The 15,000-nt window shown below is 46.6% G+C and overlaps 1 protein-coding gene across 4 annotated transcripts in view; it reads left to right on the forward strand.

Moving 5' to 3' along the window:
- Window positions 1-15,000, forward strand: part of septin12 (septin 12) — an 88,308-nt gene that overhangs the window by 44,672 nt on the left and 28,636 nt on the right. For 2 of the 4 annotated variants that reach the window (XM_076266202.1, XM_076266206.1), the window contains one exon: window positions 13,308-13,607. In XM_076266202.1, the coding sequence (XP_076122317.1) occupies window positions 13,308-13,607 (300 nt within the window). Of the gene's footprint in view, window positions 1-3,040; window positions 3,194-5,708; window positions 5,734-13,307; window positions 13,608-15,000 lie in introns of those variants that run through there. The other 2 variants (XM_076266204.1, XM_076266203.1) reach the window with 2 other exon arrangements.

The raw sequence follows: 15,000 nt of genomic DNA on the forward strand, positions 1-15,000 counted from the left end.
GCTGAGGGAAACGAGGAAGTGTCGGGGCTCACATGCGGGTTTAATTAAAGACGAGCCAGTAATAGAGACATTTAGTGGCAATTTGCAATCCCTCACGGCAATGACAAGCACACTCTCTCACACACACATTTTCTCTCTCGTATTCTTTCTCGTGTCCTCTCTGTCACTCCATCTCCCCTCAGTCAGTTTTTTCGCTTTGATCTCTGTTCCTCTCCCTTTCTTCTCCTTTTCTTCCTGTTTTGTAGCATTGCCTGTTTCACACACTCACACATGCACACACATGCAAAGCAATACATCAAATGACAGGCGTAATCTATTTACCAATCTCACTCAGCTACCAAAACAAAATACCAAAGATGTTTGGCTAGGGAACGGTGTAATAATTAATATGTGCAACACTCAGTCTGGTGACACGACACAGGAACAGATTGCACAGGGGTGATTTAGGGGAAAGTTTTTTTGCGGCGAGCCCATTTAATCTGCGTGACAAACTATTTATCAGCCCAGGCGCTATGTAAATCTGGAGACTGGAGTCACAGCGCTCGGCAGCAGATGTCACTGTAGAGTGTGAGGGGCCTGGAAATGGGGCAGTGTGTGTGTGTGGGGGGGGGGGGTTATGCGTGTTTATGTCAGCAATTAAATAATGACATTGGCCTCACGCTCACACCCAGGTGTCTCAGTGTTGTAAGAAGACACATCTCTCTCTCTCTCTCTCTCTCTCTTTCTCTCTCTCTCTCTCTGTCAGATTTACTGCTGTTTACTTTATGCGAGGCCTTTCCGTTTTTTCCCCTCACTGACATTACTTTGCTGGCCTGATGTTTATAATGGTCTCAAGAAGATAAAGTATGGGACAGAGCGCGCTCCATCAGTAGAGTGAATGAGACTTGCTACTCTAGTGGGAGTGAGCAGAGTTGCCGCTGCATTTGAATGTGTTTGGAACTTATATAATACAAATGACTGATGATGTACCTGTGGGATTTGCTCTTCCTAGAGGACAGAGCATAGCACATCACTCCCACAGGGTTGCACATACACCACTAGGAGAAGTAATGACAATATCAAGCTTTTGATTCCCTGACTCAGTCTCACTCACATGGCTGTAAATGGAGGTGTTCATTTGACTTGTATGCCCACCACCCTCCCTCCCAGAGAAAAGAATAAAAAAGAAGACAGAGATTTGATTGAAATGGGATGCAGACATTATTTGTCCTCTTACAATAACCCCGGCCAGGGTGAGCAACGTGATAGCGGTGTGTGTGTGTGTCTGTGTGTGTGTGTGTGTGTGTGTGTGTGTGTGTGTGTGTGTGTGTGTGTACGTGTGTACGTAGGGAAGCATAATGCAGCGGTGGTGGAAAACCCTATTAGTGGCTGGCAGCGCACCTCCGTCAGTTTAATTAGCTGGCGGCTCAGTGAAGCAGGCAGCGGCTGCCCGCGGCGGCAGTGGTGGTGGGGACGGTGGGGACGGTGGGGCCAGAGGCCCCTGTGAGGCCCCGAGATGAAAGTGATGAATGGCTGTCTCCACAGCTCCTTCTATACTTTATCAAATGATTAAATATTGAATGTAAAATAGACAGCTTCCCTGCCGGGCGCAGAGGTCATTTGGCGATTGTCGCATTAATCAAAAGGCCCTTTTTTCTACACACACATACACATACACACACACACACACACACACACACACACACACACACACACACACACACACACACACACACACACACACAAACACAGACACATACACACACATACACACACACCATTCCATCCTCCCTTGACATGCTCAGGGAGAGGGAAGATTTCCCCCACACAACACCACACAACAACCTCGGGGGATGTTTGCTGTGGTAGGACGCAGTGGCCAGGGCCGGACATCAGTGGGCGGGGGTTTGGGGCAGGGAAGTCTGGTCCCAAATGACCATTAGGACCTGAGGATCCATCTCCAATCTGGCTTAGACCAGGTCCAGATCTCTACCGGAATCAGCTGCGATGTGGGTAGTTTCTGGAACCATCTCTGTCTCATCCTATGACCCACCCCCCCCCACACACACATATACACACACACACACACACACTCACAACAGCAGGCCCAGTCACCACTCAGGCCCAGTCCAGGGCGAGAATAGAGGAAAGTCGATTTGTCTCTGTTTTTCATTTAGTGTTATTGGAAACAGAACCTCCCCCCACCATCCCTCCACCCATGCCCCCCCCCTTCTCTCCTTGGCCAATTCACCCCCCCCCCCCCCGCAGTAGACAGCCTTGAGATTAGATTTAGCTTTAATACTTCACCATACACGACTCAGACACTGTGGCAGGATCATTGCAGAAGTATCAAGGGAAAGGTGGGATTGTGTTCAACATTAAGACTTAAGAAGAACAAAAAAGAACAGTCTAGACAGCAGCATCGTAAAATATGAGCCACAGTATCATCGGAACTCACAATACACTGCCTCCTGTTCATTGTGTAATGGAGTCGCTCCTGACTGTACCCTGGGCAAAACTGTCTGATTTCATCAAACTGTTGAAAAGAAGGATTATGACTATCTTATTACATTTCATTGAGGTCCGTGAGCTATAGACTTCACAGATTATTTGGCATAGAAGTCCCTTTTTTCAATATCCCTGCCTTTGTTGCCCCAAGAAGAATGCATACTTTACAGTACAGTATTTGCTGCATCTTACTGTGATGACCACCAAGCAATTTGTGCTCACAAACTGAGTGGTTGAAAAGAGAGTGAAGGGTAACTTAATCAGTAGCCTTACACAAGCACCCATCTCAAATGAAAGAGGCTGAGCTTTTTCTTGTGCTTTATTTAATTATCGGGCTCATTATGAAAAGCCCAAGGAAGTGGCTAAGCCCTTTGAGTCATGCTAGCACGTCTCCTGCCAGCATGCCCTGCCCTTTTGCGAGTGGCAGATAGCGGTTTAATGAGCAACCAGGAAGAGAGAGAGAGAGAGAAAGAGAGAGAGAGAGAGAGAGACCCACGGGCAAGGAGGAAGTGCATCATCCCCTTGAGAGTGCAGCCTATGGCAGTGGCCAGACACACCCACCCACACAGCGAGGAGCAGCGAGGCGCGTCGAGGGCCTGAGCTGCATTCTGCGTTGACATCCTGAGTAATTCTCAATCTGCTGAGCAGCCGTGCATGTGGCCTGCCAACTCCTAACCGGCCCTGCCTCTCTCCACTCTTACAAAAGGTAACCGCGTGCTGGGCTATGATGGGTGGGTGGGGTATGGTGGACCTGGTCATTACTAAGATTAGATTTATTGATCTTGAAACTAGGTATTGATTTTTTAAAATCTGTCTTCGAGCACATGGTCGGTGGTTGGCATACTGGAATTGTTTTGTCTCTGGGGACGTGGGGAATGAACAAGGGTGTGTATGGGGTTGTATGTGTGTGGGGGAGGGGTATTGGAGATGAATATGTTTTTGTGTTTATTGGTTGATGCCATATCCTGGTTAGCTGGTAGTTGTTACGAGAGTTACAGTGATGGGAATGTGGACTGGTATGTGTGAGGGAAGTAACTCGCATAGCTGTTTTTTTTTTGTCTGGGACTTTGGAAGGCACAACCCTGCTGACACCAACACATAGGGGAGAGAGTGTGGAGAGGCCTGCATTGTGCACAGCAACAATAAGAGCCTTTCGGCCTGTTTCTCAGCAGGACGGTGGGGCCCAAAAGCTGTCAAACACACACACAGACACACACAAACACACACTCACATACACATACAAGCAGACACACCATGCAGAAGCCCACACAAACTCACATGCACAAAAAAGCTACACGGCTCATGCAATATGACTCATCACACACATACACACACACAAATTCTGGAAACTTTTACTGTGCAGAAGAAAGGCGAAGGCGAGAGATTTACCTTGCTCTCCACTGCGTTGAAACCTGTCTGAACCTGAGGCCTTGTGTATGTGTGTGTGTGTGTGTGTGTGTGTGCGTGTGTGTATGTACGTATGTGTGTGTATGTATGTGTGTGTGTGTGTGTGCGTGTGTGAGGAGTGTGTAACTGTTCACAGCAGGATGGGCACAACTCAGGAGATTACATGATACACATACATACATACTCACACACACATACCTGCAGACCTGCATGTGGAACATGTCCCCTCTCCAGTGAAACTGCACAGACACACACACACACACACACACACACACACACACACACACACACACACACACACACACACACACACACACACACACACACACACACACACACACACACACACACACACACACACACACACCACACCCAGACGGGGGTGGACAGGCTCACTTTGACTGGGCCTGTTTAAACACTTCTGCTTTTAGTTTAGTCTCTTCGATTCTCCAAGGGGGGAAAAACACTCTTGGCTTCCTTTTTTGGGGTGTGATGACCGTACTTGTCCACTATTGCGTCTTTCTTTTTTTCCAAGCAAAGGATGCTTGCACAAGAAAGCAAGGTTGAGCACCATACCTTCAAAAGCATTCCAGCAGACCTGGCACGGTGGTTGGAGACCCACTTCCAAATTAGATTTTGCGCTTGGCCACTTGCATCAACTTTCTTGGAGGCATACATCCATAACATCAAAGCAGCCAGACCTGGTCAACCGTCATTGCTGCACTAACTAACCAGTACATCTCAGCGGGAAAGAGAACACACAGCTCCTAAAATACCTCGTCTCCTTGTGAAAGGTCAGATCATTTGTTTTGGGAAGATGCCGCATTGTCTCATTGCAAACGAGACACGTGCTTTACACACTGTCACTACGGCGTGTCACACTTCTAGGCATTCTCTGGAGCCAAACGGCTTTGGCATGACAAAGCGGCACTGCCGTTATCTGCAAATGAGGGAGTGAGCTGATGGGTGACCTTTAGATATTGTTGCCCCTCATTATGTGAACTGAATAAATAGTTTGCCGGCGTTATTTTATTGTCATCGCTCATTTACTTTTTCTTTCCCCACTTCCTGCATGATGAGTATGTGGGGTAGATGTGGAGGCAGAGGGAGGGTGCGTGTGTGTATGTGGGGGGGGGGGAGGGGGGGGGGGGGTTGAGAGTGGGGGGTTGGTGGTGTGCAGTTTTCAAAGAATCACAGCATTTTCTGCTAATGGATTTTATAGGTCAATTACTTATTAGGTTGGTTCTGTTGTCTGTGGGGTGCCTGTGTGTGTGTGTGTGTGTGTGTGTGTGTGTGTGTGTGTGTGTGTGTGTGTGTGTTTGTGTGTGTGTGTGTGTGTGTTTGTTGGCAGCCCAAAAGCAGCAGCAGTGGTGGCAGCAGCTTTATTCGTGTGTAAATGAGTGTGTGTAGAAGAGTGGATGGAAGGGTCTGGAGTGCTCTGTGTGTGTGTGTGTGGGGGGTGTTACTAGTGGGGGGGCTGCTGAAGAGAAGTCCTCTTTTGGATTAGTGGAAGCTTCTTGGCAATCTGCATGTGAATGAACTGGGAGCTGCTTTAACGGTTACCCCTGCTCTCTCACTCACAGAGGGAGAGGGAGAGAGAGGCAGAGTGGGAAAGACACAGAGAGAGAGAGAGAGAGAGAGAGAGGGAAGACTTTAAGTGCATCAGCTCCAGAACCAGCTCTCGTGAGTGTGAGAGAGAGAGGATAACATCTCAACAGAAGCTGAGGAAGTTTGAGGAAGTATTGCTGTGGCTGTGCTCTGGGCCACCCTGTGTTCTTGGCGTGCCTCAGTGTTAGGGGACTAGCAGTGGTGTGGATTGGCTTTTATTCATGAGAGAAGGTAAGGATCTTTTTATTTTTTCTGCTCTCCCCCCTGAGCCTGCATGTGGTAAACTGTGCCTTAGAGTGAACAATGATGGCTGACAGGAATGGTCCACTTCAGTGGTGGGAACGGGGGGAAAGGAGAACACATTCTCTCTTTCTCCCTCTTCCTCCATCCTTCTCTTTATCTGTCCATCTCTCTTTTTTACATCACAGACAGCTATTGCTTTTGTTTTTTGTAAAAGAAAATTATTTCTACAAAGTCTTGTTTTTCTTTCTTGTGATCTGTGGCAGGGGCCAGAACTCGTCCATGCTTTTGTGACAGACACAAACTTTCTGCCATTTTGAATTAGCGCTCTAGCTTTGAAGCTTGCCTCATTAGCTCTGCCTATCTGCATGTGAACCTATGCGCATGACATACTCCCCATGCTCCCAGGGAACAGTTTACCATCCAAATGCTTTGGTGCCCCAACTGAACCTCGGTGCCCCAGACCTCAAACTTCAGTCGGAAGTAGATTAGTCCTTTGAGTTTACTCACATGCATGTAGGACCAGGGGAAATAGTTATTTTCTTAGCATAAGATAGGGGATATAATTAACTTGTTTTTTGCACTTTGCAGTTCCTTGCAGTGTATACTGTAAACAAAAGATTCAGTATTTTAGACATGGAAAATTGCAACTACATGCAATTTACTGCAGAAATGCAGTATTATAGGCACAGAACTGCATTGTAAAAACTGTTTTTTGTCCCATAACTGCAGTTGTTTTTGTAAGGGCTGAAAAGCCTGAGCTTTCATGTCAGCATTAACACACACACAGAGAGAGAGAGAGAGAGAGAGAGAGGCACTGCTAGGAGGTGTAATACTCTTTGCCTAATTTGTCTCAATGCCTGGGTTTAGCATGCATGTTGTAATTGGCATTAATGTGGTATCAAGAGGGGGAAGAGAGAGAGTCCTGTTGCCATGCCAAACAAAGCAGCAGAACTTGCATGCGTGTGTGTGTTTGGGTCTCTCTTTCTGAGTGAGAACTGCTGAAAAGAAAGCCTCAGAATAGCATTTAGCTTTGCAGGGGGCCAACTGAATGTGCTAAACGTTGTTAGAGTGATAGCATCACCAGTCTTCCCAGTGTACCTCATGCATTATCAAAATTAGCACAATTTTTTTAATGACATCCAACATTGTCATGTACAACTAAATGGGATAGGTTAAATGTGTCTGTTGTATCTATGACATGCTTTGTTAAGTTCGTAAACCAACCTCTCAAACCCACATTCTAATCATAATGCTTAGACCTGATTAATGACATGGGTAAAAATGACTTCACCATCGTTTGATGTCAAAAGTCATACCAGCATAAAGCATCGTTCTCACGAGATGCTGTACAGTGTTGCGCAGTAGTTTTAATCACTGATTAGCCATGCTAATAAGTCATTATAAAATCCTTTAATGAGAACAATGACATATCCCCATCTGCACACAATAAAGAACAGTGGCATTAGAGTTGGCAGTTTTCTGAGAGAAGTGTGGTTGACGGATGAAATTTTCCTTTGGGCAGCAATTTTATAACAATGTGAACTGAACACTAAATGCTAAAATGCAAACCACTGCTGAAAATGAACTTTGCACAGGAGCTATGTATCTCTGTGCAATATCAGCTGACTGTAGATAGACAGCATCTCTCTAACTATGGGACATTTTCCCATTACAAGTGCTTTGTCAGTTTCCAGGCTTCCAGAACATTCCAAGCACTTGTTCTGGGCTTTTCTATTTGCTTTTCTCAAGGCTGTCTTCCCCAGTCCGTCCCTATTAACCAGCTCCCCAATTGTCTGCGAGGGCCAGTGTTTGTCCATATCCATCAGAGAGAAAGACAGACAGACACATTGAGAAGGAGGGGTAGAGAGAGAGAGGGAGAGAAAGGAAGGAAGAGTGAAGGAGGGGGGGAGGGAGAGAGGATATGATGCATGCATACAAGTTGCCTAAGATGGATGGCTTCACTTTTCTGACGATGACTCAGCATTAGTGATGAGACTTGGCTGTTGTGCATTGGAGGAACGCCTTCTCTCTTCCCTGTAAGGGACAGGACCCTGCCTGGAACTTTATCTTTTTGCAGAAATGGCGCCTGGGCTTCTGGAACCAAGCACAGAGGATGGAGAGGAACAGAAAACCCTCTCTGTCCCCCTGCTCTCAAAACACTGCTGCTTTCGAAGTGAGACGGCCAGCCTGGCCTGGGGATGTGGTTCTGTATGACTCAGGTTGTGGACTTAAGGTCAGCCAACCACACCAGAGGCTCGCTTGAGCCACTCTGTTGGCTTGGCATCGCTCCCCGACGCCTCCTGTGGCTCCAGGCGGTGCAGCAGGTACATGCCCCCGCCGGAGGAAAGGCACCCAATAGGAACCCGGCGGATTAGTTCTATCTTGGTGGCCACGCAGGGGATATTTATAGTGGATTAAACCCTCTGGACAGGTCGACTGGCATCATGCCCAGGCTCCATGCTCCTTGACTTGCACTAAATACATGAACTATATGTCAACCCAGCACTCACTAACCAGCCACTAGACCAGACTTAGTCAGCAGATGGAGTCATAAACGGAATTTATGACTGAACTAATGAGCAACAGCTAACTCTTATGTTAGCTCATGTGGCCATATAACAGTTAACTCAAATGTTCATGTTCAGTTATCAGTGTTTAGTTGTCAGTAAAAAGCATAGGTCTTCTAGAAGCTTTCCAAGCCCTTCAGTAGATTTGCACTTGACATGACAGAGCTTTGACGGAATGTTTTTGAGACTGAGGCCATTATATGAACCATCACAGAAATCATATGACCATATCATTCCTATGATGGTTCATATAATGGTTCATATAATCAATGGAGTTAAGAGTTGATTGGAAAGAAGATTAACATGTAAAGAAATGAGGGTACAGAATGCCATTTCAGAAAGCCGGTGAACTAGACAGGTGAAGGGCCTACTTGTGTGTTTCCTGTTCATGAGCCATGTGGTACTCTGTGGTTGGCTGTCAGGCTGACAGAAACTACATGAGCAGATTGAGCTGAGGTTTTTTTTTTTCGTTTTATTTTTTTACTCTTCCTCTGGCGCTTCAACTGCCATCTCTCAGTGACAGCGTGGCAGGCATGATGCATCTGGAACGACTCGCCCGGACTCGGGTGCTGACTCACTCCACTCGCTCGCCCCTCAGTCATCTCTCCACTGACTGTGTCCGAAGTGTTTGTGTGTGTATGTGAGTGTGTGTCTGTGTGTGTCTGTGTGTGTGTGTGTGTGTGTGTGTGTGTGTGTGTGTGTGTGTGTGTGTGTGTGTGTGTGTGTGTGTGTGTGCGTGTGTTTGTATGTGTGCGTGTGTGTGTGCGTGTGTTTGTATGTGTGCGTGTGTGTGTGCGTGAGTGTGTGTCTGTGTGTGTGTGTGTGTGTGTGTGTGTGTGTGTGTGGGTGTATTTGTATGTGTGCGTGTGTGTGTGTGTGCGTGTGTTTGCATGTGTGTGAGTGTGTGACTCTGCCTAGATGTGACACTCTGACGCTGAATCACAGGCCTCTGCAGGTTGAGCCATTATGGTGAAGGCCTAGTCATCTGCAGCATAATCATCCCTCAGTCATGGCCTCTCCCTCACAGTGAGTCAGTGTGTGTGTGTGTGTGTGTGTGTGTGTGTGTGTGTGAGCATGAATCAGCCCCAGTCAGCTGTCATGAAAGATGGTGTTTGTTTGGGTTTTACCCCTTTAACTCAATCTTCCCAAACCCCTCTCATCCACGTGACTAAGAGCAGGGCAGACGGAGAGTTAGTGCGCTGACCTCTCTGTTCCTGCCAAGACATCAAAGCGCCGTCGCTAGCAGTGAGAAGTCAGGTTTGAACAGCTGAAGCGTATCCACTCTGCCCTTGGGCAAGTGGCTGTTTTGCAATAATGTTCTTTTTCCGCCTTGTGTACAGAGGACCCTCATGCTAGTAAGCAGACGTTGAAGACCGGTGCTGCTTTTTTGACATTAAGAGGCCTGCTGATTTAAGTGCTGTGTTCCCATAGTAAATGTTGACATGTCCCCCTAGCCTAGGTACTGCACCTCTCTGTGTGGGGCGGCACATACTTGGTGTTTTTGTTGGCATAAGGTTTTCATGCTGGTTCTCTTTCTTTTGTTGTCTGTATCTTTGGTAGTCTCTCCGTTTCTTCCTCACCCCCTCAGTCCCAAAAACATTGGGCTAAAGCTCTGTTATTTCCCAGTGTAAATCTACTCAAGGGCTTGGAGGGCTTTTAGAGGAACTGTGCTTTTTGCTGACAGGATAGCTGAACATGATCAAGAGCAAAGAGTATACGAGGCATTTGTCTGAGCATGAGTGTGTCTTGATGTGTATATCTGGAGTGTGCATGTGTGTATGTGTGTATGTGTGTTTGTGTTTGTGTCTGTGTGTGTGTGTGTGTGTGTGTGTGTGTGTGTGTGTGTGTGTGTGTGTGTGCGTGCGTGTGCATGTGTGTATACGTGTGTGTGTGTGTGTGTGTGTGTGTGTGTAGGCCTAGGTGCTGGGTATGTGGTGAACCCATGTGTGCTTTGGGTGAAAGTGCAGATCTTGTCCAGCTTGTCTGAGTCTTCTGGCCCGCCACATAAGCTCCCCTGTTTTAAAGAGATCACCAGGATGTGATCACATGATCCATGACATGTGCCTTCAATTTACCCTATTTCCCAATAGCTCCAGGGGTCAGCTTAGGTTATGGCTTACCACACTATTCCATAAAAAAAAACTTTATGTCCACAGTGGATTTGCAGAGTATATGCTTTATGTATCAGGTCTTAGATGATGGTAAACATGGCCACATTTTTTGAAATTGATGTTTTGATGGGGTAAATATTGTATGAATGATATGGATCAGTGGGCAGGGGCTTGTCAAACAAAACCATTCGTTACCTTTCCTCAATTTTTTGCCTTAACATTCCACTCCCTCTCTCTCATCCATTTGCACACATCAACACTGAAATAAGAGAGAAGCCATTAACAGCAGGAGTGCTTCATCATTCTGGTGTCTACCCACACCCTGTACAGCTAAGCCTGGGCAACTGCATTAGCAGTTCTCACAAAAAGCCGAGAAAAGCCCTTCGACTTTTCTAAGCCCCCATTGCCTCCTCTCGCCACTAGTCAGCTATAGTACACGGCACCATTAGAGTAACATGACTGATAGCACACTGATAGTTTCTGTTGATACTAGAGACAGCATAAGGGCTCAAGTCAAGCTATGGATAGAGTATAAATGTGCTGTTATACAATGTTAATGGAGGTGTTACATTGCACTTAATGGTATAACTATGATGTAACAAGGATGCCATAACCTAAAAGTGTCACCTAATACCCTTACATACTGATCCTATGCTTCATAGCACTGCACTGGCCAGTCTCTTGGGCAGATTGTATGGCTCCACCAATCCTCTTAAAGGCCTGGCCTTGTACTTGCGCTAGGCTGGCCAGCCCCCATGCTACTGCTTCAGGGGGATAAGCCCCAAATTAACTGAATAACACCATGCCCCCCCCCCCCCCCTAGACTCCTTTTACTTAAGAGGAGGTAAAGAGCAGGGTGGGTGCATGATCAATGGTAGAGCAGAGCCATGTTTGCTGACAATGTATCTTCCTGTAGATTCTTACTGGAATACTTTTAGATTTTATCGGGGTCATCCCTATGTTCCCCGGGTCCTATGTTCCCCGCTCGGGGTTAGGGTTAGGTTTTTTTAAAAAGGTTCCCTGGTCCCATACAAAGCGGGGAACATAGGACCCGGGGAACATAGGTACGCTCCCATTTTATCTGATGGTTAGTTCTTTCCTTGTACCTATACTTGTTGACTGTACGTTTATCATGATTTTCAAGAATCATAACTACGAGTTTTAATGCAGTTTTTAGAACGCTGCATGGCTATTGTATATCTGACCTAGCACAGTAACATAGGGCTGCGGGACTTGACAGAGGGTGAATGGTCGTGAGATTTACGTATCAATGACAAATGTATCTACCTTGAAACTGAAACAGTCTTTGTGGATGTGGAACAGATTTGTTCTTAAAATCCGTTTTTAAAACGAATATGCAATAGTGTCGACGTAGCCTTATTTTCTCTCCTCTCCTTCTTTCTGTTCAATCTTTTCAACATTATCTTGTTCTTTTTGTTAAGATGTACATGTCAGATTCCTCCCAACAGTTATGTTTTTTTTTTAATCATTTTTATTGTGTTGGGGGCACAACAAAGCTCAGTAGAAGTAGAGTGTGTGGACTCCACTTCTCTGACACAGAGAACACTGACATTCAACAGGAATACACTCAATGCCCTGCATTACCTCAAACAGAAGCCATGTTTGAATTGGGTTTGCTGGCTCGATAGCTAACTAAGCAATGAAAACCAAACCATACTGACATTGTGGTGAAGTTAGTTTCTCTCTCTCTCTCTCTCTCTCTCTCTCTCTCTCTCCCTCTCTCTCTCTCTCTCTCCCTCTCCCTCTCTCTCTCTCTCTCTCTGTCTGTGTGTGTGTGTGTGTGGGGGGGGGGGGGTGCGGGTGTGCATTTGTATGTGTTTGTGTGTGTGCATGCATGAGGGTGAATTTGTGTGTGTGTATGTACATTTCTATCTGTTTTTGAGGTGCATTGAGGGTTTTCCTCTCCCGAGGTGTGAAACTCTTGTGCTTTACACATCACCAACCACAATAAGCAGTGTAAGCTTCATCAGTCCAAACACACTCTCTGCTCACACACACATTCTACCAGTCCACACTCAGTCCTGTCTCAAATGACTCCACACACACGTTCTGTTCCCACCCATTCTCTCTCTCTTTCAACCAAACTCAGGAACGGGAGTTTAAGACACAAGCGCACTTCTCTCCTTTAACTGGCATGTGTCTGAATGAAGAATGTGTTGCACTGATGCTACTAGATGTTATTATGTTATGAAGTTGATATGTGTTCTTCTCTTGTCTCCCCCCCATTTAGTAAAATGCTTTCATTATTCACTCATCATAGGTTTCTGTAATGGCATTCATTTGTAGGGGCTCTAAGGGATTCTTAGGCCTTAATTCTAAACTAAAGCATGTGTGCAACTGAACACATAACAAAGTTACTTTAACACAAAAGATTTCAGAGCATATTGTTAGAGAGAGTTGGTGCATTTAAGTGGTGAACTTACGCCTCTCTTGCCATAAAACAGTCTGTAGTTCCTCATTTAGTCAGTAGAGATGTGTTTTATTAGATCCTATTAGGTCTGTTTCGTATCCCCTATGCAGTGTGATTTTGCGCTCTGGTTGCTGGGGTAGTTGTGGTATTGTTGTTTTCTTTCTAAATAGGCCTATTGCAGCGTGTAGTCATTCTGCGTTCCACCATATTGCTGCAGCCCCCCTGCACCACACTCATCTCTCTCGTCTCATTTAGTCAGACTGAGCCACACCACAGAGCTTTGGCTCTAAACAACTGATACTTTGGCCCGTATCTGTTATATGTCACCAGTCTGCTCCCTTGTCAGTCAGTCTGTGTGTGTGTGTTTATGCTGTGTGTGTGTGTATGTGTATGTGTGTGAGTGTTCCCTCATATACTGACCATGTGTATTATCTCTGTCTCCTCCTCTGACAGACACGGTCCAGGAGCTTCAGCTGGAGCTGGAGGCGCCCACTCAGATGGAGGAGAGGGAGAGGGAGGTGGAGAGGGAGGTGGAGAGGGAGGCGGAGAGGGAGGTGGAGGACTACAAGAGGGGAGAGGAGGAGATGGAGCAGGAGCAGCAGCAGCAGCCTCCACTCGCCCTGACCGAGAGCGGCCTCCCGGGCATCATCAAGGGCAAAGACCTGTTCGGCTACGTGGGCATCGAGGCCGTGCTGGACCAGATGAGGCGCAAGACCATGAAGGCCGGCTTCGAGTTCAACATCATGGTTGTCGGTGAGTTGGCCCCCCTGGAGGGTGAGGGTAGGGGACGGGAAACGCACACAGGCTTATGACACACACTTAATCACACACATTTTATGTAGGGACAGACGGAAGGTTGTCGTAAATCCTCTTTAGGTTCGCTTGAAGGTTGAGGGTCAGGTCAGGTCAACAACTTCTGCCTTTTCCTATAAAGATGTACTATTGAGCATTTCCCCAGTATTTAGGCCCGTACTACTACTAAGTAGGAAATGGCAGTCATTTATTTTCTGTGTCAGTAAGTAATTAATGTGAGGCGAAAGCCAAGGGTGGCTTAGCTGTATCACTTTAGTGGTAAGTAAAGCAGAACACACAAAGATATCATACTATTAGCTTCTCAGCTAACCAAGGTAATGAGAGCTGCGCTGACTAATGCAGAATGCACTCTTAGATATCTCACTGGGTGGCCCCACCCTGCTATTAGCATCCAAGCAGAACTTGAGATCCAGGGTGTCTTTGGGTGGTTTGGCATGTGTTGGTTTGAACGCATGAGTGCACAAAACAAATATTACTCCATCTAGCAGACGCCGGCAGCAAAGGCTATCAAGGCACTGGGGCTGTTTGCTAGCTGTTGCTAAATTAGTTCATAATCACTATTTTTGGTATGCTCGAGGTCCAATTAAATGTGGTGTATTAGTTACTTTAAACATTAACTACACCTAGAAGGCCCAATTAGTGATTTTTTTAAGTAGCAGAGGAAAGCTAGTTGTGGGTGGTCTTGTCCTGAAGCTGTCACATTGATCTATATGCTTATGGTTAAGCTCAGTGACCTGGTCTCCTGCTTTAACAGCAGCATGTCACCTGACATGCATGGCTAAGAACCTGCATTCCATGCTGCCTGTCTGTCTGTGAATGCCGCCTCATGCATTTCATAAAGCACATTCGAACACGCTCAGCTTCTGCAGGAATCATCACAGAACAGCTCGGGAGCTAACTGCCGCCGCTGCTAAATGCCAACAGTGTCTCGTGTCGCACCAGGTGCTTGAAATAGTTACCGCCACCATCACACACACCCCCCCCCCCCCCACCCCACACACTCACAGCAGACAGGCAGAGAGCGAGACCACACAGCATCAGGACTGTGTGTGTGTGTGTGTGTGTGTGTGTGTGTGTGTGTGAGGGGGAGTGTACCTGACGCCTAATCCATGTCTAAAGACAGACCGACCAATCACCCTCCGGGACTCACCGTGCTGTGGTCCGCCTTTGAGGCGGTTTTAAACATGTCAGAGACATCAGCTGTGGCTTTCTTTTCTCTTTTTTTTCTCGTAAGCGAAAGGAAACCCAAAAGCAGGTGAACAGGAAACGATGGCAAAGGCCTTAATGCAGAGGATAAGAGGAAACACTGAAGTTTGTGCTTCCACCCCCCGGT

Source organism: Alosa pseudoharengus, unplaced genomic scaffold (assembly GCF_046254945.1).
Source record: "Alosa pseudoharengus isolate Yale_2024_CS ecotype anadromous, Long Island Sound unplaced genomic scaffold, YU_APseudo_1.1 YU_APseudo_1.1_scf_4, whole genome shotgun sequence".
NCBI classification, from domain to species: domain Eukaryota; kingdom Metazoa; phylum Chordata; class Actinopteri; order Clupeiformes; family Clupeidae; genus Alosa; species Alosa pseudoharengus.